Genomic DNA, 24805 nt, shown 5'->3' with positions numbered 1-24805 from the left:
ATGAATATGGCAATGTGTCTTGAAAAGAGGCTTGAAAATATATTTTCTTTTTGGTATTTACGGTGCGTCAGTACTAGCAGCGCCTGGTGTGTTTGGAGATCGATACTCAGGAACAACAGGAAGCACAAGGGGAGAGATGTAATGAGAACCTGGAGGAGGTTTAGCCAACTCAACACTAGTCAATACCGGCAAAAACATAACGGCTCCTGACGTAAAGATTTCCTCAGAAACAATCACACACTCGTCCTTCTCCAGACAGGGGCAAGAGCCGAGCATTCTCATGGGCCTGGCTGGAAGGATCCGGCTAGTGGATGTCAACAGCGGTGAAACCGGAGATCTGGGTTCTGTGTGAGGCTGTGTGGTGCGCCTGAGTGTGTGTTTGTTCATTGCTTCCTTCCCTTTTTCCGGTACAAATATTACCTTACCGCGTGTTGAGTAAGGGGAAGAGACGTGCGGAAAAATGAAGTGCAATGAGTGTATGTATTGCACCTGTCGGTTTCCAGGGAGACCACCTGATATATCACGTGGTGTGGCGGTTCAAACCACACAATCGATACAATCAATATGGTTAGTGGACTCTGATAAGAACGACTTACCATATGCGAGAAGCATAAGTGCATTTGCCGGATTTAGAGTATATTGGCAAAAGTGGCAGTTAACTGTGCTAAGCACGGTTAATTTGCGGGACAGACTCTGGCAACTTAAACACGCTGTAAATAACACTAGACATTAGATTTGTGACATTTCGTTTGAGGGGTTACATCCCATGGATGACATAATGACAACATGTACGATTCCCGTCACATACCATCAGCGAGTATAGGCACAGGCAGGGACCTCCTCACACAATATCACACAGGAGGGAACGCTGTGCTGCCCGGCGCTGAAGATAATCACGTCCGCGCTGACAGAGAGTATAACAGCATGACCTCAAGTGTGACATTGCTTTTGTACAGCAGTTCCACTTGCCTATAAATGATCAAGTAAGGATTTAGACAACATATTACGTTTTTGTCTGTTGGTTGGTCCATTCTACTCTGCCAACAAATATATTTATTTCAAGACTCCACTAACAAAAATGTTGCTAAGCAACACAGTTAGCCTGAAATAGCATCAACAATGTATCTCTGGGATTGTAAATAGCGAAAAGTGAAATGTTCCAGTGTTCCTTGTACTGTAGAAATGTGTCTAGAAACCAGTGCTGGCAAAACCAAAAGCCTCAAAGACGATGCAATCCAAGAGGCACATTATCTGCAGGGAAGGGAAACCCTTTGCTTCTTATTCGTTAAAGCTTACATGAACCTTCCATTTAAAATCAAATCAGTGTCATCTCAATAACATATTATGAAACACTGATAAAGGCAAATGCACAAACATTGTTGTTCAGTTACTTATAAAATCATTAATACATTTAGTCAGATGCACCTTTCTGATTGGGTCATTGTGTGACCAGACAATTTGATTTTTGCAGAAACTGCTTGAGAACAGATATAATAATCCACCCCCCACCACCAAGAAAAAAGGCTGTTGTCATTCCATCTCTCATAGCTATTTCACATTTTACATGAAAACAAAACAACAAGAACTAATGCGGCTGTGCAAATGTCTTTGTCACAAAACACATATTTTGGCCAGTACCATACTTTTCTCTCAATTTTTCAAGTTTCAAAAATCCCCACGGGCTACAGAGCAGCTTAGACGTGACCCTGCCTACATCATCAGCAGACAAGCTGTCAGGCCCTTTCATTGGAGAGAAACTGCTATGGTGCCCAGCCAGCCAAACATGCCCAGATAAGTGTGAACTCGGACCGCAGTGAATCCAGCTGTCCACGTCTTGTTCCAGGGCCTCCAGGGAACTCTAATCACTTTCAGATCTTTATCTGCTCACTGGCTGGCATGTACCTCGTGACCTTTGACCCTGCGGGACATCACAGACAAAACTGCCTCTGCAGCAATTGTAAAGTAATTTCTCTGATGTTGTGCAAGCCGTGCAGCTGAAAACTTGTGTGCTGTGATTCCTGGACATTTACTACAGGACACAGTATAAAGAGAAATATATCAGTTGTGCAGATGTAGAAGGAGATATACTTGTCTCGTATCTAATAGAGACAGAAGGAATTACACAGGAAGTGACTTCAGGTTACAAGAGGACAGTGCGCATAGGGGCTGTGAAGTGCTGTGGCACCATGTCGTATCAGCATAACACATAAAAGGCTCAACACTCTTCTTATCTGCAGTCTCTGGGAGCCTTTGAAAATGCAGATAGAGAACTGATTAAAAAGCAACAGATGATCCATTAACTGCATTCACCCAATTAATTTCTTACATAAAATCTATAGAGCAATCAGGAGTTGCGTGAAAAATGACACTCAGGTAAATGGCGTCACCAATATTCTATTCATTGAATGCCAATGTTACAGCAATGGTCGACTTCTGGACTCTCACACAACAGTGCACATTGGAACTGAACCTGCAAACTTATCCAGCAGCAAAGTGTCTTGAGAGAACCTATTGTGCCGCTGTTTGTCTGTCTGTCTGTCGGTCTGGCATCTTCCCTATCACCCTTGGCATTTAAAAGCACAATAGGGCCAATACAACGTTTCAATGTGCTCAATGGGACAATTACTGAGGGCAGACAGCAGGCTACTTCCAGCAACAGCTGAAAAACGCGGGCAGCCTCCAGTAACGTCCTCCTCTGAGTGAAGGAAAGTGGCCGACAGGCTTCGCTGCGTTCAGACATGCATACACACATGAATAATGCAAGACAGTCCAATTAAGTAGCAGTATAAAGCACACTGGTATCGATTGAGCAATGTCCCGTACAGCGCGGTCTACAGGAGGCTGCCGCGTTACTGTCAATCTTTAAATGTGTTTGTGCTGCATAAACTCCAAATCAGCTGCACAATCTTGGGAGCGGGTTAATTAAGAGGAAAAATAAATCAATTTTTATGTGCAGGATTATATCGCATTGTTTTATGAATGAGCAAACATACATTTTTACATTTCAGTTCCTCTGAATAAATAATTGATCCTGCCATCGTTCTAACCCTTGGCACAGTTAAGTAGACTCTGAAAGCAGTGCTTTCTCAGAGTGCTCAGAAGCAATAAATAATCTTATCATATGAACTCTGCACGTCAGTCTTCTCTAATGGAGTCCACTCCCGTATAAAAAGGGCTGGGATGCACCGCTCCTTTCCTTCGCCTCTCAGTTTCTGCGTTACTGAAACCGTGCCTAAGTCCGACTGTCCCTCACACCACAGCCATGCCTGCTGACTACAATGGAAGATGGGAGATGGAAAGCAACGAGAATTTTGAGGAGTACATGAAGACTCTGGGTAAGTGCTCACGAATCAGATAAACAAACAAACAAAGGGTGTCGGTGCTGCTTCATTTACGTATCGAGCCTCTGTCAGCGAGGCTTAACCTTCAGCAAGTGTGCAGATCAGTTAGCATGCAAAATAAATATCGATCTACTCTTCCTGCCATTTTCATCTCTCCCAGGAAAATGAGGTCTTCCTTTGCATGTCGTGCCTATCAAGCCTAGCTCATAGCCAGCTCCACCCGGCTCTGTTTCTGATCCACAGCTGTTCAGATATCCATTTGTCCAGTTGTCCATTGAAATTCAAGGGGTTTCACTCAGCACATGATGCTAAATTAGATGAAGGTGGGAAATTGGGAAAGAATGTAAATATAAATAGAATTTTCACCTCAGCACAACATGTTTCATTTTTTAAGCATGCGTACTAAAATATATTTTTCCTTATAAATAATTTTAAAGAATAAATATCAGTGTCCGTGTAGTACTGACTAATTAATTCAGACCCATAAAATGTATATTTCACTAATTACATTGCAATTAATCAATTTCCCTCCCCAACAGACATTGATTTTGCCACCCGTAAAATCGGCCTCCATCTGACGCAGACAAAGGTGTTTGTTCAGAACGGGGACAAGTTTGAGACGAATACCTTGAGCACGTTCAGGAACTACGAGGTGAACTTCACAGTAGGGGAGGAGTTTGAGGAGAAGACCAAGGGTTTGGACAACAGGGTGGTAAAGGTAGGTCAGATAACCTTTATTTGACGAGGAAGTCACGAGACCATTACATTACATTACATTACATTACATTATTGGCATTTGGCAGACGCTCTTATCCAGAGCGACGTACAGACTAAGCAGGAGACAATCCTCCCCTGGAGCAATGCAGGGTTAAGGGGCCTTGCTCAAGGGCTCAACGGCTGTGCGGATATTATTGTGGCTACAGTTGGATTAGAACCACCGACCTTGTGTGTCCCAGTCATTTACCTTAACCACTACGCTACAGGCCGCCGTACAATACAGTACTATCCATAAGTATGTAGGTGTATACAATTCCACGTGCATTACAATACACACAGTACGACAGAACACAACGTATGGCATGTGAAGTGAGCGTTACTTAAAACAACTGCAGCTAACCGTGAGAACGTCCATTATTCTTACTTTAAAATCGCTTAATGAAATAAAAGAATCAAGTTTGAGCTTAGCCCGCAGCTAGTTCCAGGACCAAGGACCACTGTAGGACAAGCATGCGCTTCCATCCTCCGTACGAAAAGAGGGGACCTTGAACTGATTTGTGCAATCTCAGGTTATGACAGGTTATGGTCAAAACAATGAGCGCACTTTGCTGGAATCCCATCTAGGGTTCCTTTTCCTGTCTATCCACAAATACTTCTCCTACAAATGAAGGTCTTATTTTTGCTCCTTCTAAACCGAATGCCCTTCCTGTTTCTTCACAACGTTTCTTATTATTGAAATCTCACCTGTCTCTCCACTCATGGAAGACAAAATGCCAAATCAGCGATATTTGCAACGCTTACTTCTAGACCCTGGTGGTCTGGGACGGTGACAAGCTGGTGTGCACCCAGAAAGGTGAGAAAGCCAACCGTGGATGGAAGCACTGGATTGAGGGAGACAAACTTCACTTGGTAAGTAATTATTATTTCAAATTTTTCTTCTTCTTTTTTTTACATTTCTCTGTTTTTCCCACAATTTGGAACGCCTAATCATATTCACTGGCAGTGCTCATTGCTGCTACATTATAGCACCGGCTGCTGTTGTTGTCATACGTTAGTCTATAAATCGCACTCCCAGAGGAAGAGGAATCGTCAGAGTAAGAGGCTCCGTGCGCTGCATCGCTTAGTAGTGCCTGGTGCTCTTGTCTCTGTTGCTACTCACAGCTAAATCTCTCTGGATTTTCAGGACCTGACGTGCGGAGATGTAGTATGTCATCAGGTGTTCAAGAAGAAACAGTGAAGAGTCTTCATCGCAGCTCTGTCATTGGCTGGCTACGACTGCACTCCACAGCAATAGGATGTAATTGGTCTCATCCCATCAGGAAGGGTGGGTGTAAGTCATCCATGGTTCCATGGGTACGCCTAGGAGCCATGCCCATATCGCATTAGCATTGCATTTTTATAATCTCTCTGAATATTTGTCCACATAATGGTGAAGGGACACGGATTCAAAGACAATAAAAACATAATTTAATTTTTTTTTTTTTTTTTTGGGCTCTTGAGACCTCTAACCCATAACAAGATAGATGACACGGCCACGTTGCAAGATAAATAAAGGTTATTATTTGATTTGACAATCCAATTTAAGCAATTTAAGAGCAACCCGACCGGAAAGTTCAAAGGATTATTTCCAGGATAATTTAATCATCGCTAGCCTGCTCGTGTTACAGCGAAAGGTCTGAGGTCTGAGTGCCAAGCATTATTTTCATTACTTCCGCATTAGTTCCTTCCTATGGCAAACCAGATGCCCACAGGCTACCAGTGGGTGGGAGTGAGGACCGCAGTTCCCCTCAGATGAGTGGCAGCAGTCCTGTAGCACTGTGTGGCTAGTGGGGAGACAGGCACAGGCGCACAGGCAAGTGCCTGAGCAGAGTACACTTCAGCTGAACATGTTCTGGGGGAAGTACGGATGGCACAGCAGAGATATAATTGAATTGAACCAGGGGGGTGGGGGGTGATTACATAAAACAAAATGGAAGGCAATTAACAAACAGCATAACCTCTTTATTAAAAATAAATAAAAATGTATGCTATGGTGTACATATTTCTCTTTAGTAAAAAAAAAAAAAAAAAGAGTTATACAAGGTTGTGGGCGTGGTCATTTCACTGTGTGAAACTGATGCTTGATAAGGCCAGACATCGCCATTTCTGTATTCTGTGCAAAGATTTGTATTCTGTACGGTTATGGTGGATTTTCTGAGTACTAGATTAATGATTTAATCTATTATTTGTACTTTGTTTCAAAATGAATGAATAAATAAATAAAAGATGGTCATTTGTAATTTTAATTAGCGAAAAGCACCTCTAAAACTAACTGAGGATGTGTTGGGACACCAACAGGACGGCTTCACTCAGAGCAAGACATTACTGGGCTTCTCAGCCATAAAGTACCCAATACATTGAAGGAACAGTCCTGGCACAATCGGTAAATTAATTAAGTGCACAGTGCACTTAATTAAATGTTTTTTAATAACTTGGTTCATATGTACAGAAGTGTATTTTGGACGTGATTAAATCTCTGATGACCAAAGTTTCGTTTCAGTATTTTACTACTATGGACTGTGCTAAGAAGTGGCAAGTGACGAGTTTGTAATTGCAAAGCAAAAAAAAAGTTCTTATGTATTTGCCTAATAAGTTAGTGAGAATTAAAGCTCAAGATTCCATAAAATCTCATAATATTGAACAGCAGCAGAGGAAAAAATGTACCCTCCACAGGGACAACATGCACTTTTGTCCTCTTCCATCTCATATGTTTTATTATTGCCCTGACAATGCTAAGTGGTATTTCTAGCGTCAGGCCATAACAGGGTAAAGGATGGGGAAGTAGGATGTGGACTGGGGAGTGGGAATGCACACTGCAGATGGGCGAGTAACTCTGGTCCTGTCTGCCTATCCATTACATTACATGTCATTTAGCTGATGCTTTTATCCAAAGTGACTTACAGTTGATTAGACTAAGCAGGAGACAATCCTCCCCTGGAGCAATGCAGGGTTAAGGGCCTTGCTCAAGGGCCCAACGGCTGTGCAGATCTTATTGTGGCTACACCAGAGATCGAACCTCTGATCTTGCAGGTCCCAGTCATATACCTTCACCACTATGCTGCAAGCTATCCAAACCTAAATAACCTTTGAAGGTTTACCGGACTCGAAGCAGGCGTGTAGCCAACCCCCATTGGAGATCAGATCTCCACGCAGGATTGCAAAATCAATAGGAAAAATAATAAAGCAAAATAACAAATGGTGGATGGATGCCATCCAGCTGGAACACCATCTATCTCTTCTAATATGACAGTTCTTTGGCTTTTCCCATGCCAATGGATGGCAAACAGATTTTGCATGCTTGTTACCTCATCTTCACTTTCACAGGAAGTGAAAGAATGACACAATATAGTTAATTTAGACCAAGATTACCAAAATTATGTAAAATTCTATTGCCAATTTACTGTAGCCTTGTTTGATTTTATTCACAATAATTGTTAGGGGTGCCACTAATTTTGGCACCTATGGTTTTCAGAAGAAATGCCTTAATAAAAAACATTGAAACATGGGAGTATTCCGTGCCACATTTACAATTAGCAAATGAGTCTAATAACAAAAATTCAACGGGTGAATTATCAAACAGCTTCATCTCATGCAAAGTCAACACCTGAATGAGCAAAATGCCGTATGCGATTTGATTAAAGCGGTGTTAATTTGATTTAAAAACAGAAACTGTTATCATTCATCACCACCGCGTTTGCCATCTATCGTTCATCGCGATGGCATACAAAATGTCATTCAAAGGCCACGCCCATGGATACAGATCCATGTTTTGAATATCGATAAAAACATAGAGAACTTGGCTACTGAGTGCCATGGTTGTCCATATTTGTGACTGCATTGGCAGTATGAAGAGCGATGTGTTTCTGTCAATTTGAGTGAAAACATTTGTACCACTCCAAATCTTTATGGCGGGGCTGCTCTTTTTCATACTTGTAAGATTGTGGCTTTATAGCACAGCCCACACACAACACATAGGTTATCCCTGGGGTCCGTTCGAGAAAGTAGAAAGTCTATTCCAGAAAGCTCAACCTCTGACTTGAATGTTTAAGGCTATCGCAAATCTTAATATCGCTCTGCGCGAAACTGCAGAACTGCGCTTTCTTGCTGCAAAGATGGATATGTATCCATGGGCGTGGTTTCGGTTGACGTTTTGTATGGCATCGCGATGAATGGTAAATGGAGTGATAAATGCCAAACGTGATGGTGATGAATGAGAAAATCCGGCTCTGTTTTTACATCAAATTAACACCTTTTTAGTCATTTTCTTAGTTCATGTGTTGCATGCGATGTGGTCGTTTGTTAATTCACCTGTTGAGGTTTCACTATTAGACATGGTCGTTTGATAAATGTGGCACAGATTAGCTTCCATACACAAAATGGCTATACAGTATCACGACTACTGATTTCATGACTAGCACAAACGATAAAATAAATGGGTACAATAAGCAATCTCTTATCTATGTCTGCATGCATTTTGCTGGTTAATTAATGACCACACGCAGAAATAGTCGAATAATAACAAGGCAGTCGCAGCAATGACAAGATACATGTGACCTTACTTCTAACATCAATATAATGTTGTAAAAATGTATTAATTAATTTAACATGTTCTCTGCAACCTACATCACTCACTCATATGAGTGTAATTTAAAAAGATAATCACATGTACATTACATTACATTAATGGCATTTGGCAGACGCTCTTATCCAGAGCGTACATCCAGGCTTTATAAACAAAATTAATACTTATGGAAGACAAAGTGTTTTCCTACTCTTGCATGCTGGTGTTATTAATTTTATTCTCACACACACCCACAGGTTACACTTGACTTGGAATTATAATTCAAAGCAGAACCTACCATGCCCCTTTGGTTTCAGATTTTACCCGCACGAAAAATACTTTTTTCACAGCACATTTTGTTTTTACCATAAGACAATGTATTGATGCAACAGAACAGTCTAGCTCTATGTCGTGAGCACGGTCTGATAACCGTTGTGATACATAGTTGACATACAGGAATTATACTAAGATTTTAAAAAGAAAAATAGTGATGCAGTAGAGTCTACATCAGGCGTTTAGTGGTACACGCCTGGCTGCATGACACACCCCCAGCACGAAGGAAGGCTACGGAGATCTCGCCGTGTTACGCAACCTGTCCCCTGATCTCGTGAGAGGGAGTCCTTGGAAGCTCCACGTAGCCACCTACGTCCAAGCTCCGCTGATTGTTGTCCGTGGTCGAGGTTTTATTAAAGAGACGCCTCTTGGCATCGTGAAAACATGGTAAGGCTATCTAAGCGCAAGTAGATACTTGCGAGCCTTATATATTTTTAACTGGACAATACGGGTGTTGTGGCTTTATGTGGGCGAGGTCTGGTCTGCTCTGCTTTCATTCAATCAGTCCTGATACTGTTAAGAGCCTATTATAGATAATAGCAACTGATCCCGACATTAACTTTTGAACAAATGGCTAGCTAATTCATAGCCTGTAATTAATGCAATGCATTTGACACACAGAATACTATTCCTGTTGTTAAATGGGAAGCGTGCATGTGCCATTGTTTGCTTGCTAGCTCACTACGCGTGGCACGTTGTTATATGCAGAAACTACTGTACTTCACGCAGATAAGAAGGATCTTAAATTCGTAGATCTTGAATATAATAGCTCGTAAATTGTAATTTCGGTACTTTAACTGTCCAGTTAGCTGTGCGTTGATGGTCCACTATGTATTTATACGTTAATTCTTTTTGTTTTACACAACTATATTCAGGAAATAGGATAAATAGGTCAGTAAGCAAACTTGTACAGCATGACAGAGGCTTGATAATTTTCCAGCACTTATGTAACTTGAAACTTGAAGTTGACGTAACAGTGGCCTGACATTGTTAAAACTTTTTTTTTTCCACAAATCACAACTCAATTACAACTTAAATGTTGGTGGCAGCATTAAATTCAAGGACCCAAATATGTGTGTTACGCGACCATGTAACGAGTACTATGCAACATGTGCATATTACACGTCAAGACAAGAAGCTGTTTAAAAACGCAACGCAATACACGTTGTGTTACATGTGTAGTGGTGTTATTGTTTTGCTATTTATTTATTATATGTTGGTACCTGCGTGGATATAATATCATATCATATAATATGGCTGGATTTTTCCAAACATCATAAATATGTCCAGATATTTGCTGGTAATTAATAAACGCACAACAACTGTTCTCGGCGTCGCCCGCAGCCTCTCCGATTGGATATCAAACGAAAGCTGTCGGCCCGCTCAGACCGTGTAAAGAGCGTGGATCTGCATCCCACGGAGCCGTGGATGGTTGCCAGCCTGTACAATGGCAGCGTCTGCGTCTGGAACCACGAGACACAGGTGACAACACACAGTACAAGTGCCTGCTGATGACGACACCATATGTCAATATTGCATTGTTTTGCATGCCAGAGCCTTCACAATAATTATAATGAACTTGCATTGGTTCTTTGGTTCTTTCAGACCATCGTTAAGACTTTTGAAGTATGTGACCTTCCTGTGAGAACCTCCAAGTTTGTGGCCAGGAAGCACTGGGTCATTGCAGGAGCAGTAAGTGTCTTGCATCTGTTCTGCTGATATAAAATAAGGCATTGTTCACAGCTTTCTCTTTCCGTTAGTGTCTTCTGTAGATCTTGGTTTGTTTTGCTGTTCCTTTTGGTATTTCACATCTGCCAGTGGACCACCTTGCAATTACAATTTAATGTCATTTGTCGGAGTCACTTAAATGGTGGTGTGTTTTTGTATGAAAAGGTATTGTAGCTAATGACAATTGGCTGATGTCTTAGTGGCATCACATCACCTGAAGTTGTTTAGTAGAGGTAGGCTGCACGGATGGTGCAGTGGGTAGCACTGCCGCCTCACAGCAAGGAGGTCCTGGGTTCGAATCCCGGTCGGCCGGGGCCTCGCTGTGCGGAGTTTGCATGTTCTCCCTGTGTCTGCGTGGGTTTCCTCCGGGTACTCCGGTTTCCTCCCACAGTCCAAAGACATGCAGGTTAGGCTGATTGGAGAGTCTAAATGAGTGAATGGTGTGTGTGCCCTGCGATGGACTGGCGACCTGTCCAGGGTGTATTCCTGCCTTTCGCCCAATGTACGCTGGGATAGGCTCCAGCCCCCCTGCGACTCTGTTCAGGATAAGCGGGTTAAGATGATGGATGGATGGATGGCTCTTGCACATGCAGTGCAAATATGTGTTTGGGTTATTTATTGATTTATTCATTCATTAATTTGTTCGTTCGTCTATCCTTTTGTGCGGTGTAGGATGACATGCAGATCCGCGTGTTCAACTACAACACCCTGGAGCGGGTGCACGTGTTTGAGGCCCATTCTGACTACATCCGCTGCATCGCCGTGCACCCCACACAGCCCTACATCCTCACCAGCAGCGGTAAGACGCGTCTACTCGCAGTGCTTAAAGGTGCAACGGGTCATTTCGGACTTCTAACGGTCAAGAGAGGAATAGCAGCAACAAACACCCTAAAACCGCAACACTGTTTATCCCTCCCCCCTTCTCTGTTCGACGGACGTTGAAACGGCATTGGCTGCGGCTATTAGAACCAATTTATTAGAATTATTGTACATTTATACAATGTTTTGGTACAGAGTGTCAGGCCGTCAACTTTATATTTTGAAACCCCAATTTTAAGGACTGTGAACACAGGCAGAGGAAGGGATTCACGATAGTCTTGTAAAAATCTTACCTATTGCACCTTTAACACAGAAACTGCTAATGATGAGTGACTTCAGTTCTTTTACTTTTGTGTCTGCTGTTTTTGTGTTATATTTCAGCCTGAAATTGTTACTCGTAAGGCCTTCAGTGGCCGGAGTGCTCTATCTCCTTCCCACCCTTCCAAGTCTTCTAAACCTAATCAGGGTGGCCTGTAGTGTAGTGGTTAAGGTACGTGACTGGGACCCACAAGGTCAGAAGTTTGGTCCCCAGTGTATCCACAATAAGATCCACATAGCCGTTGGGCCCTTGAGCAAGACGATTGTCTCCTGCTTAGTCTAATCCACAAGTTAAGCATAATCATAAAAATATAGATAATATTCTACTGATTGTTTCCTATCAGAACCCTGGAAAAAGCATGAAAACCTAGTGGCATGAGACGGATGTTGTCCCTGTGTTGTGTTCACACCTGTGTGTGTGTGTGTGTGTGTGTGTGTGTGTGTGTGTCCGCCCAGATGACATGCTGATCAAACTCTGGGATTGGGAGAAGAAGTGGTCCTGCAGCCAAGTCTTTGAGGGACACTCGCACTACGTCATGCAGATGGTCATTAACCCCAAGGACAACAACCAGTTTGCCAGTGCCTCCCTCGACAGGACCATCAAGGTAACTCAACTCAGAAATTACAGTACAACTCAAAAGATCTTTGGATATATTAAATATAAATGAAGGTAACTGCAGCTCATTAGATGGTGAGGTTAGATGGGTTGGAAAAGACTGGCGTGTGCATGCGTGCGATGGGTAACTCCCTGGCTCCTGTTTCAGGTGTGGCAGTTGGGTTCTTCGTCCCCGAACTTCACCCTGGAGGGCCATGAGAAGGGGGTCAACTGCATCGACTACTACAGCGGCGGCGACAAGCCCTACCTCATCTCAGGGGCCGACGATCGGATGGTCAAGATCTGGGATTACCAGGTACGCACGTCCGTCGTGAGCGCGGGCGATGTGTCGTGTACGTACCACCCCATCTCTCTAAAGTTGAGGACAGCTCATTGTGAAATAAAGACCTGATCCGTTTTGGATAAGGAATGATGTACAAGGATTTTAAGCACAGTGTATCACCTTATCAAGATGTAATGCAGTACCCTTCACTTCCAATTGACATTACATTCATAAGGCTGTTTAGATTTATACACGTTTACGTGTGCTACGACTTGTAAATACTGCATTTTTGTGCCCATCATGTGACTGAGCTGTCCTTCTACTCCAGAATAAAACGTGTGTGCAGACGCTGGAGGGTCATGCCCAGAACGTGTCGTGTGTCAGCTTCCACCCAGAGCTGCCCATCATCCTCACCGGATCAGAGGACGGTTTGTAGCTTCCGGAACTTTCTACTCGCTTAAGAGCACCCTGGGTTCTTCCCTGAAATGTATGTCTTCAGTTGATGCTTATGCAGTGTTCCACTCCATTATACCGCCATCCTCTCTTACTGTACTGCCAGCAGTTGCTAAATTTAGTGGCCCAAAGTGCAAATTATTAATAAGAATATATGTTAGATTTTTAAAATGAGCTCTTTTTGCCATCTCTTCATCTGTAGCACAATCACCCTCCAACATCACATACTGCAACAGAATGCTCTGCCATTTTTACACATTCATGACTAGTATATTCAGCTAAATACAATGATATTGCCACATTTTGGGGACTATACCTTTTTTTTTTTTTTTACTTACCCAGACGTAGACGAGATTTCATTTTTGTGCATTCGCTGGCTCGGTTTCCATGTGAGCATAACGTGTTAGCTGAGCATAAAGACTTGAAGTCTGTTGGAGTCAGTAGCCTACCTCCTTCAAAGTGAAGAAATACACCCTACAGCTCTTTGAAGCTGTCTTATTTACACAAGGTATCATGTGTATTTGTTTTTAGTTTTTTTTAAACGAGAGACATTGTTTTCGGAGGAGTTAGACGGTTGGAACTATAACCGCTGAGCACACATGTAAAATGTTGATTCTATTTGACTGAGACGACACCAGTCTAGTGGGATGGTGCTAAGCTCTTGCTGTGTGCAGTTACAGCTGCTTCTATGCTGGAAAATGTCGCTGAAACAATTTCCTGCCATTATTACACTATTACACTTTCCTGCCACAAAGTGTAATGAAGGCATTATGAGTATTTAAAAATGGCACTCACGCTTCTCCCATTACATTCTCCCATTAATATAAGTGGAATTATATTAATATGATTAGCTAACAACTAAATGGGGGCTTTCTAACCACAACAAGCCCAAGAGCTTACTTGGGTAAAAACACATTAATGCAGTAAAAGCTGATACTAGATACTAGATACTAGATTTTTTTGTGTGTGAACGATGCATTGAAAAGTGTCTTTGATGTACAGTACTGTACAGAAGTCTTAGGCACCCTAGTATTTATTTATTTGGGTGTGTTAGTTTGAAAAAACACATTTGAGATTTCCAAATATGTATTTTCCTAAAGACGTTTTTGTATTTAATTTTTAGTAGCATATTACTGTAAGCAATTGACTACATTTTACATAAAAACTTGATCACAGCTGTCTGAGATCAGAAGCAAGGAGCCAACCAAAGTCTGCAGAAGAACTGTGGCAAGTTCTCCAACATGCTTGGGACAACCTCCCTGCTGATTGTCTTATAGAACTGCTATCTCAGAGAAGTGATGCAGTTTTAACACCGAAGGGTGGTCACAAAACATTACATTACATCACATTATTGGCATTTGACAGGCGCTCTTATCCAGAGCGACGTACAGTTGATTAGGCTAAGCAGGAGACAATCCTCCCCCGGAACAGTGCAGGGTTAAGGGCCTTGCTCAAGGGCCCAACGGCTGTGCAGATCTTATTGTGGCTACACCGGGATTAGAACCGCTGACCTTGTGTGTCCCAGTCATTTACCTTAACCACTACGCTACAGGCCACCCCAAAAATATTGATTTGATTCAGTTTTTAACTAATCTGCCAAATTACTAGAATGTAATGTAAACTGTATAGTACGTTTAATTAGGTTTAGAATCTTATCTGTACAGAATGTTACGCAGGTGCCTAAGACCTTGGCACAGTACCGTAAGTAACAGTAGGATACCACACCTGCACTTCATGCTCACGACTGCTGTCTGTCCTGGTCCCACGGTGGTGGAATGACCTCCCGGTGGATGTCAGAACGGCAGAGTCTCTGACCTCCTTCAAGCGCAGACTGAAGACCCATCTCTTCAGGCTACACCTTTCCCTCCCCAACTCACAATCACCGTAATTAGCCTTAGACCGTAATGGCACTTATGTATAGATATCGTTACTTGTATAGGTATTGTTGTTTTTATTGGCTGTTGTATTGTTGTATTCTAGCTGCCAATTGTGGTATGCTAGTTTGAAAGTTGATTGTACTCTTCAAGGGTTCTGAATTTCTGTATGTTTACACTAGGACTCGGAACAGTACTGTCCTCTCAGGTCCTCTTCACACTTCTTCTCGTGTTTGATTTGCACTTTGTTGTACGTCGCTCTGGATAAGAGCGTCTGCTAAATGCCACGTAATCTTATGTAATGTAATGATCGAGTTCCCTGCCCTGCCCTGCCCTGGCCCTCAGGGACCGTGCGTATCTGGCATGCCAGCACGTACCGCCTGGAGAGCACGCTGAACTACGGCATGGAGAGGGTGTGGTGCGTCTGCAGTCTGCGCAGCTCCAACAGTGTGGCGCTGGGCTATGACGAGGGCAGCATCATCATCAAGGTACGGCCCCGTCGGCTCCCGTCCACCCCCGTCCTCTCCACTCTGCCGTCTGACTGTCTCTGGCTTATGCCAGTCGCTTCGGTTCTGCTTCGGTTGTGTTAAGACTCTTCGTGGCGGTTCATGGGTTAGAGTGATTTTGGGTCAGACCACTCCTGAGATGGTTCTGAATGTCTTCAGCATTCTTTCTAGGTAGCTTAATAATAATACCAGATTCAATCTAGCTTTCAAGAGGCGGAATTTTGTACCACCCACGCGTGCATAAATGTTATACAGATGACCATATTTTAATACGGTGTCTCTCATTGCCTTGACTTTCGGTATTCTTAAGAGTGGTATGCCGCATCACCTCATAGGTGGTTTACCTTGTATGTCTTGTTTGTTTCCTGGACGGCGTATAATTTTAAATTTCACAATACATTTTCCAGAGTAACCGGTGTATACTGTGTGAAACAAGAGGGTTGTGTGGTGATGAGCCCTGCTCATTCTCCCTGCCTCTCAGCTCGGACGGGAGGAGCCCGCCATGTCCATGGACAGCAACGGGAAGATCATCTGGGCGCGGCACTCCGAGGTGCAGCAGGCCAACCTGAAGGCCATGGGCGACGCCGAGATGAAGGACGGAGAGCGGCTGCCCCTGGCGGTCAAAGACATGGGCAGCTGTGAGATCTACCCCCAGACCATCCAGCACAATCCCAATGGCAGGTGTGATGGCTGTCTCATCGAACAGACTTATTCAGACCAGTCGTATTACAGGCCTTATACACCCAGGTTGATTCTAATACTCACCCGATACGGTCCAAATGGCTCACGTACAGACACAGCAACATGTAGTTTCATACAGGCCAGGTAGATACAAGCATGGTGAATCCAACTCAAAGTAACTAGAATTCAAGGCATTTTAGACCAGTGTGGAATGTGATCTCGCTTAGCCACAGGGACCCATTGTAGGCATTTGGCTTCCACATGGTCCCCGAGGGATCGTGGTGTAGAAAATTCTAAAGTTGTTAATAATGTAAGGGCAAGTTTTGCTTTGGCTGTGGATTTGACGCTGGCTGCTGGCTGCAGGTTTGTTGTGGTGTGTGGAGACGGAGAGTACATCATCTACACCGCCATGGCGCTGAGGAACAAGAGCTTTGGATCGGCGCAGGAGTTTGTCTGGGCCCACGACTCCTCTGAGTAAGCGTTTATAACATCCTTTAAACAATGTCCTTCCAGTGTTCTCTGTGGTCTGGGACGCTTGGTCCAAACGGGTGGTAAGCTCAGCAGGTAAACCTGAGGATTTGATGTGTTGCAGATACGCCACTCGGGAAAGCAGCAACATGGTAAAACTCTTCAAGAACTTTAAGGAGAAGAAGTCCTTCAGACCAGACTTTGGCGCAGAAGGTTGGCCTTTTCTCTGCTTGTTGTCATTAGTGCCCTGAGCTTATTCTGGTTTGGAACACCTACCTGTACGAGAGTTATACATGTGTTATACATTGTCACTTGTCCCAGGTGTGTATGGCGGGTACCTGCTGGGAGTCAGGTCGTCTAACGGGCTGGCGTTTTACGACTGGGAGAACACGCAGCTGGTGCGACGCATCGAAATCCAGCCCAAACATGTGAGTTCTTTAAACGTCCCGCCTGTTTCAGTCCAAACCGCTCTACTTCAGTTTCACTCCCCGGGTCCAATGACGTGACCGGCGTAGCCACAATAAGATCCGTACAGCCGTTGGGCCCTTGAGCAAGGCCCTTAACCTCGCATTGCTCCAGGGGAGGATTGTCTCCTGCTTAGTCTAATCAACTGTAAGTCGCCCTGGATAAAAGCGTCTGTCAAATGACATGTAATAATGACCTGGTGCTCTGTCCAGATCTTCTGGTCCGACTCAGGCGAGCTGGTGTGCATTGCCACGGACGAGTCCTTCTTCGTCCTCAAGTACCTGTCGGAGAAGGTGGCGGCCGCCCAGGAGAGCAACGAGGGCGTGACGGAGGATGGCATCGAGGACGCGTTCGAAGTAAGAGGATTCAAGGTTTACAAGGGGTTCTGTCGTTGTGTCTGCTCTGAGAAATAAAAAAAATCTGACCTGTAGCTTTTCAAGACGAACTGGTCCTTGTGCAGCAACAACATGCCCGTGGTCTGGGACTGGACCCTGACTGTGTCCTTATATGACTGTGGCTGAGCATCACGAGACAATATTCAATTAACCACAGAGGACGGCTTCAGTCAGCAGCTCATGTTAGTCCCTGTCTCACCATGCGCTAGTGCCTCCCCTCTGGTTGTTTGGGCACCTGCAGCCAATAATAACTGAGCTGTGTAGCTATTCATGACCACAGGTTTCCAGTCAAGAGTAGGGGTACAGTAGAGGATGCTGTTGATGTGGTTGTTACTTCCATTCCTCACTCCCCAGTCTGAATTGGTCTTTGTCTCCATCTCTGCTCTAGGTGCTGGGTGAGATTCAGGAGATCGTGAAGACTGGCCTCTGGGTGGGAGACTGCTTCATCTACACCAGCTCGGTTAACAGACTGAACTACTTTGTGGGCGGAGAAATCGTTACCATCGCTCACCTGGACAGGTACGTCCTCACCTGGCCCACACCTGACGAAGCGACGGGACCGTGTGCCGCTCCTAACTTCTGTTGATTAATTTCTGCCACAGGACAATGTACCTGCTGGGCTACATCCCCAAGGACGACCGCCTCTACCTGGGCGACAAGGAGCTGAACATCGTGAGCTACTCCCTGCTGGTGTCCGTGCTGGAGTACCAGACCGCTGTCATGCGCAGGGACTTCGGCATGGCTGACAAGGTGCTGCCCACCATCCCAAAGGAGCAGAGGACACGAGTAGCACACTTCCTGGAGAAACAGGTGAGTGTACCTGAAGTGTTTCCACAATATGGGCTGAATGGAGTTGTAATTCAACACTGTGTAAGCATCCATAGAGGATGTTGGTTATGAGAGAATGACTTATTAATGAATGACATATTAAATTACTTATTGTACTCCTGTAGAATAGATAGTTAATCTATTTGCCATTGGCCAGTGAGTACAAGAAATAATAATTTACCATTTTGTTTTTATTTTTTAATTTAATGATTTCCTTCTTCAAACCTGTGCTTCAGTGTGTTGAAATGCGTGTCACCGTGACCCGTTGTATTGATATTGACTGAATGGCAGACGTGTACAGTAAATTGTGAGCAGTCTGGGTGAGGGCGGCCTGTAGCGTAGTGGTTAAGGTAAATGACTGCGACACGCAAGGTCGGTGGTTCTAATCCCGGTGTAGCCACAATAAGATCCACACAGCCATTGGGCCCTTGAGCAAGGCCCTTAACCCTGCACTGCTCCAGGGGAGGATTGTCTCCTGCTCAGTCTAATCAACTGTACGTCGCTCTGGATAAGAGCATCTGCCAAATGCCAATAATGTAATGTAATGGTAAGGGTTGTGTTGAGTAGCATGCCGTGTTGCTGTGTCACAGGGCTTCAAGCAGCAAGCGCTGGCCGTGTCCACTGACCCAGAGCACCGGTTCGAGCTGGCGCTGCAGCTGGGGGAGCTCAAGACCGCCTACCAGCTCGCCACGGAGTCAGAGGTCAGGGCCCGCGCCACGGAAACGCGAAGATCACGACCAAAGAGTCTCTGTTGAAACTGGGCATTTCTACTTTTAAAAAGTGTAATAGAAAAAGTGTTCAATGTTATTATTATCTGGAGAAGATGTTACATACAGTGCATGAAATATACAAGAGGGTTTTGTGGAAGGCGTACAATTCGAGAGCTTGTAGATGCACTCAATAGTTTTTTCTGTATAGAGAGTTTCACCAGATTTTATGAAGCATTCCAGGTGCTGTGCCTTTTCTCCAGTAACTGGTGTAACTCCTATAAGTCTTAAGGGGGAGGGGGTCTGTCCTTTCTATGCTTAATAAGGCATCTGAATGCAAAAAGAATCATCATACCATTTGAAAAGCCGCGTCCTGAATCGTACACGGTGGAGAATCGCGCGCTCCGTCTTGACGGTTAAAGCACTGTGCGCGGTCTCTCTCGCCCTCTGAACCACAGTCCGAGCACAAGTGGAAGCAGCTGGCAGAGCTGGCCACCGCCAAGTGCCAGTTCCGGCTGGCGCAGGAGTGCCTGCACCACGCCCAGGACTACGGCGGGCTGCTGCTCCTGGCCACCGCGTCGGGCAACGCCAGCATGGTGCGCAAGCTGTCCGAGTGCGCGGAGCGGGACGGCAAGAACAACGTGGCGTTCCTCACCTACTTCCTGCAGGGAAGGTGAGCGCCAGGGAGGGAGTCCCAGGGCTTTCGGGGTGTCGCAGGTTCTCCCTCGAAGGGCGGTGGGAGGAGTAGGGGTGGAGAAACGGCCTCTTAGTTGCACCCAAAACTTGATGAGTAATTTATAGCAAGGCCATTTGAACATCAACAGTTTTAGTTTTTCTGTCTTTTACACTTTGTTCGATTAGGTATTTTTGCTATGTCTTCGTGTTCCCTGAGAAGCGCTATATAAAATATTATTATTATTATTATTATTATTATTATTAGTTATAAGGTCTGTAGCAGCCTGGTAAGAGGCCTGCTGTCAGTGTGTGTTGATCTGACAGTAGCTCTGTCTCTTGTCCTCAGACTGAACAACTGTCTGGAGCTCCTGATCCGGACCAATCGCCTGCCAGAAGCTGCTTTTCTGGCTCGCACCTACCTGCCAAGCCAGGTATCCAGGTAAAGAGACAGCCTCCTCCATTTTTTTTTATATTTAGGGGCAGCCTGTAGCCTATTGACTAAGGTTGGACCCCGGAAGGTTGTTGGTTCACATCCCGATGTAGCCACAATAACATCAGCTGTTGGGCCCTTGAACAAGGCCCTTAACCCCGCATTGCTCCAAGGGGGATTGTCCCGTGCTTAGTCTAATCAACTGTAAAAAATTGCTTTGGATAAAATCGTCAGCTAAATGACAAATTATTTGTATTATTATTATTAAAATATTTATACAGCCATAAATGTGTTTGTAGCTAATGTACTTGCATTATCGGTTGCCGTTTCCTTCTCAGGGTGTTTTAAAGGCTAAGCCTGTGCCTTTGTCTTCTCTGACAGGGTGGTGAAGTTGTGGAGAGAGAGTCTATCCAAGGTGAACCAGAAGGCTGCTGAATCCTTGGCAGACCCGTCTGAATATGAGAACTTATTCCCTGGGCTGAAAGAGGCCTATGTGGCTGAGCAGTACCTCAGAGAAACCGCCAAGACCCAGGCCGCCACGGACTATCCTCTTGTCAGCGTGAGTGATTTTTCAACTTTCAACTTTCCTTTCAACCGCCAGAGGGCTTCCCTTCCAGGTAATATAGTTTGTGCTTTAATTGCCACATAAACAATGAAGTGAGTTCTTATAAACACCGTATGACTCTTTACATTTTCATCCTTTGGCATAGCTTAAAAATAATTTTGGAATCAATCAAAGGCACCATCTGTGCGGAGTCTATTTGAGGCGAGCATAAACTTAATGGTGCAGCTATTTGGACAGATATCAATTTGATATATTTTGCAGTTCAGTCAACAGTGAGTTGAGCAAATGTTCACTGCAGATTGTTTAGTTTTTATGATCTGACGGGGGGGGGGTGAGTATAGGCAGACACTTAGCTGTTGTGTTGAATTGATGCCTATTACTGGGGAAATGGACATACTGTAATTCGATGCACGCTCTACATGTGTAGTAAAAAATATATTAACTAAGTTGCTATACGTGGTACATACTAAATTCACTCCAGATAACATTAATGATATGCCATGGATCATTGTCATTGTTCTAACTTGATAATGTGGAGTTTATTCAAGGGGGGGAGAAGGATCAAGAGATTTTAATGTCATTGGCATATTCTGATGCAGTCTGCTTTCCAAAATGATTTGCTACCCCTCTAGAGTCCTTGTATTTTTATTAATGGCTGGAGTTCATTTAAGGGATAAAACAGTTACCCTTCAAGTACCTCATGAAGGTGACACTAAGTAGCTGTTGTGTGGTGAATGTGCCTTGTTCATGACCCAAGTGCATAAAATAGGTTTTGTCGTAAACTTTATGCACAGTCACAGTGAAAAAAGGACAATAAAAATATTAAATTCCTTTCCTGTATTTTCTCTTCATCTGTCTAACAAACACACTCACTCCGATGAACTGACCTTCCTGTTTTACTCCGATTCAGCCAAACGAGGAGCGGGCTGTCTTGGAGGAGTCGAGAGGCTACGAGCCTAAAGGAATCCCAATAGCGACCGAAGTAAGAGCTAGATCACACATCTATGGACTGCTTTATCTCAGGAATGCTTAGGTCTTTTAGTCAGTACAGCCCAACTAATCTTAAATAGGTCCTGAAATTGGCCTCAAGCATTATGCAGGTGTTTTGTAGATAAAAAATATCTGAAAAACCACACACATTCAGATAAAACATAGCACTTACTGCAGTGTGGTGAAATTTAGTAGGTGCATATTCCATTGAAATATAAGCAGTTAATATAAGGAATAGTAATTTAACTTCTTATCTAGAAATTATATAACTTGTTGATAAATTGATTTTTTGGCATCGATTAACATAATCATGGATGAACATGGCATTTGTTCCTCCATGTTTTGCAGGGAATGCCAGTTCAAATGTCAGTGAGCGTTTGGCTGATAAATCGAGTGTTGTGCTGTGGGTATTAGAGTAATCTGACAGAAGTAAGGAGGGTCAGTTGTGAAGTAACTGTGGATGTCGCTGTGTAGGAGGCTCCTGAGACGGGAGAGGGGGCCACTGCAGTAATGGCGGCAGTAGCAGCAGCTGAGGGCCCCGTTGTGACGGAAGTGGACGTCCCCCCTGTTGTCCTAGAAGCTGAAGCCTCTGTTGTCACTGAAGCCGGGGCCCCTCTCGTTAACGAAGCAGAAGTGCCTGTTGCCTCAGAAGCCGAAGCCCCTATTGTAGTAGAAGCTGTTACCCCTGTTTTGACGGAAGCAGAAGGCTCTTTTCTCGCAGAGGAGGCAGTCACTGAAGCAGAATCTCCTGTTGTTGTGGAAGCAGAAGCTCCTGTTGCTGTGGAAGTGGACGCCCCTGTCGTTAGGGAAGAGGATACCCCTGTTGTCACGGAAGCAGAAGCTTCTGTTGCTACAGAAGAGGATACCCCTGTTGTTGTGGAAGCAGAAGCTCCTGTTCTCACAGAAGTGGAAGCTCTTGTTGCTACAGAAGTGGATGCTCCTGTTGTCACGGAAGCAGAAGTGGATGCTCCTGTTGTCACGGAAGCAGAAGTGGATGCTCCTGTTGTCATGGAAGCAGAAGCTCTAGTTGCTACAGAAGAGGATACCCCTGTTGTTACAGAAGCAGAAGCGCCAGTTGCTACAGAAGTGGTTTCTCCTGTTGTCATGGAAGAGGAGGTTCCTGTTATCACAGAAGAGGAGGTTCCTGTTATCACAGAAGCAGAAACCCCTCTCATGGAAGTCATGGAAGAGGATACCCCTGTTGTCGTGGCAGCAGAAAGCCCTGAATCTTCTGCTGTCACTGAGGTGGAGGTGCCCGTGATTTCGGAAGTGCAATCCCCAAACTTGCCTGAGGAGGAAGAATCCATTCCTGTAGAAGCGCAGACCCTTGTCGTTGAAGAAGCTCCCAAAAATGTGGAAGAGGGTGCACTGTTCCCTGTAGAAGTGGAATCTCCCAATATCCCAGAAATGGAGGCGCCCTTAATCCCAGAAATGGAAACCCCCTTAATCCAGGAAATGGAGGCCCCCTTAATCCAGGAAATGGAGGCCCCCTTAATCCTGGAAATGGGGGCCCCATTAATCCAGGAAGTGGAAGCCCCCATAATCCAGGAAGTGGAAGCCCCCTTAATCCAGGAAGTGGAAGATCCCATAATCCCGGAAGTGGACGATTCTCTTTCAGTGGACGACCTCGTCACCACAGAGCCGGAAGCCTCCATAGACACACTGATGGACGCTCCCATCCCAGCGTTGGTTCCACTGGAACCGGCCCTTGTTCTGCCAGAGACGGCAGCTTTCCAGCTTTCGCCCACGGCCGTGCAGGAGAGTCCGGTGGGCACAATCCCGGCACCAGCAGCCGAGGGGTCTGCGGCCCAACTCAAAGATGAGGTGAGCTGTTATACTGATCTACTTTAGTCCTGTGTTTCAGACATGACCTCCCTGGTAAATTAAAATCTAGCACTAGCTAGCTATAATGCTGATGTGCTGTGCAGTCAATTACAGTGGCTGCACTGAATGGTTATCACTCTATCCCACTCCTCATTGGCCTCCCACTGGCTTCCTGTTGCCGCACGCATCTGCTTCAAGGCCCTGGTGTTGGCATTTCAGGCTGCTAAGGAGACTGCCCCACCCTACATACAATCTTTAATCACTCCCTACTCCCCAGCTAGACCACTCCGGTCTGCCAGCTCTGGTCGCCTTATGGTTCCCTCACTACGAGCACCTGGCGGTAGAGCTACACGTTTACGCCTGTTTTCCGTTCTGATTCCTCAGTGGTGGAATGACCTGCCTACCACTGTCAGGACAGCAGAATCTCTCCCCCTATTTCAACCCCTTCCCATATCCCTCTCGTCTAACCCCCCCCCCCAAAAAAATGGATGTAATGCTTTAACTTGTGGAAGAACCTATGCACTTGTAAATCGCTTTGGATTAAAAGCGTCTGCCAAATGACTAAAATATCAAATGTAAATGTAAATATGGTAATGCAGGTTTGTGTAAAGATCTGTTATGGGACACCTATATCTTGTCCTGACATGAGAGACCAGTTCATTGGGCTACAGGGCAGCCTACATATTGTCTGACTCAATTTCTATGCAAGCTTAACTGGTGGACGGTGGAATGAACAGCAGCAGTAACTGTACTCTAGGGTCACGTTCTGGCTGTGTTTTCTCAGGCCCTCTTTGACCTGGACGACGAGTTGGATGAGTTTGATCTGGAGGACATTGACACATCAGATGTGAATCTGGATGACGACTTCTTGGACATCTAATTCAACATCAGACAAACTTTCTTTTTTACAAAAAAATGTTTCTTTTGTAATTTTCACATGGGAATTGAGTTAAAGGGACAGATGGGCGTAGTTGGTAGAATAACATGGCGAAGCACTGCCAATACCTCATGAGTAAATGTTAAGTGGAGATGAATGTTTGTACTGGAACCCTGGGACCTCAAGCCGTGATGTCCATCAGAATGCATCTCTTCATGCAGGACGTCATGGAACACTTGTACCTCTGAATAAACTTTTACACCTCTCTTAATATTGTTGGGTTTTATATAAAAAGAGTAATGAAGACATACCCAGACCAAGGACAGAAAATAC

The 24805-nt window shown here is 44.6% G+C and overlaps 2 protein-coding genes across 2 annotated transcripts; both read left to right on the top strand.

The window, feature by feature from the left end:
• The first annotated feature begins 3262 nt into the window (after nucleotides 1–3262).
• On the top strand, nucleotides 3263–5295 carry LOC133108532 (retinol-binding protein 2-like). The gene is made up of 4 exons (XM_061218108.1): nucleotides 3263–3335; nucleotides 3881–4059; nucleotides 4866–4967; nucleotides 5242–5295. Exons 1-4 carry the CDS (start codon nucleotides 3263–3265, stop codon nucleotides 5293–5295), a joined length of 408 nt encoding a protein of 135 aa, XP_061074092.1.
• A 3929-nt stretch (nucleotides 5296–9224) lies between these two features.
• Nucleotides 9225–24743, top strand: LOC133108601 (coatomer subunit beta'-like). Its single transcript, XM_061218200.1, has 22 exons — nucleotides 9225–9378; nucleotides 10336–10473; nucleotides 10597–10683; nucleotides 11392–11518; nucleotides 12313–12461; nucleotides 12621–12767; nucleotides 13063–13162; nucleotides 15407–15549; nucleotides 16049–16248; nucleotides 16612–16722; nucleotides 16841–16929; nucleotides 17038–17144; nucleotides 17394–17537; nucleotides 17965–18095; nucleotides 18179–18386; nucleotides 18995–19105; nucleotides 19570–19784; nucleotides 20133–20225; nucleotides 20598–20775; nucleotides 21692–21763; nucleotides 22246–23595; nucleotides 24380–24743. Exons 1-22 carry the CDS (start codon nucleotides 9376–9378, stop codon nucleotides 24473–24475), a joined length of 3999 nt encoding a protein of 1332 aa, XP_061074184.1. The 5' UTR covers nucleotides 9225–9375; the 3' UTR covers nucleotides 24476–24743.
• The last annotated feature ends 62 nt before the right edge of the window (nucleotides 24744–24805 follow it).

This window comes from Conger conger, chromosome 13 (assembly GCF_963514075.1).
Source record: "Conger conger chromosome 13, fConCon1.1, whole genome shotgun sequence".
Classification (NCBI taxonomy): domain Eukaryota; kingdom Metazoa; phylum Chordata; class Actinopteri; order Anguilliformes; family Congridae; genus Conger; species Conger conger.
The sequence above is the reverse complement of the archived record's forward strand: the minus strand, read 5'-3'. Positions and strand labels throughout refer to the sequence as shown.

Bases quoted from the DNA above. Each gene is read 5' to 3' on its own strand.
- LOC133108601 (XM_061218200.1), top strand. The intron at 13,163-15,406 runs GTTTGTAGCTTC...CCTGGCCCTCAG, and splicing joins CCTCACCGGATCAGAGGACG to GGACCGTGCGTATCTGGCAT. The intron at 17,538-17,964 runs GTAAGAGGATTC...TCTCTGCTCTAG, and splicing joins GCATCGAGGACGCGTTCGAA to GTGCTGGGTGAGATTCAGGA.
- LOC133108532 (XM_061218108.1), top strand. From the start codon at position 3,263: ATGCCTGCTGACTACAATGGAAGATGGGAGATGGAAAGCAACGAGAAT. The intron at 4,060-4,865 runs GTAGGTCAGATA...GCTTACTTCTAG, and splicing joins TGGACAACAGGGTGGTAAAG to ACCCTGGTGGTCTGGGACGG. The intron at 4,968-5,241 runs GTAAGTAATTAT...CTGGATTTTCAG, and splicing joins AGGGAGACAAACTTCACTTG to GACCTGACGTGCGGAGATGT.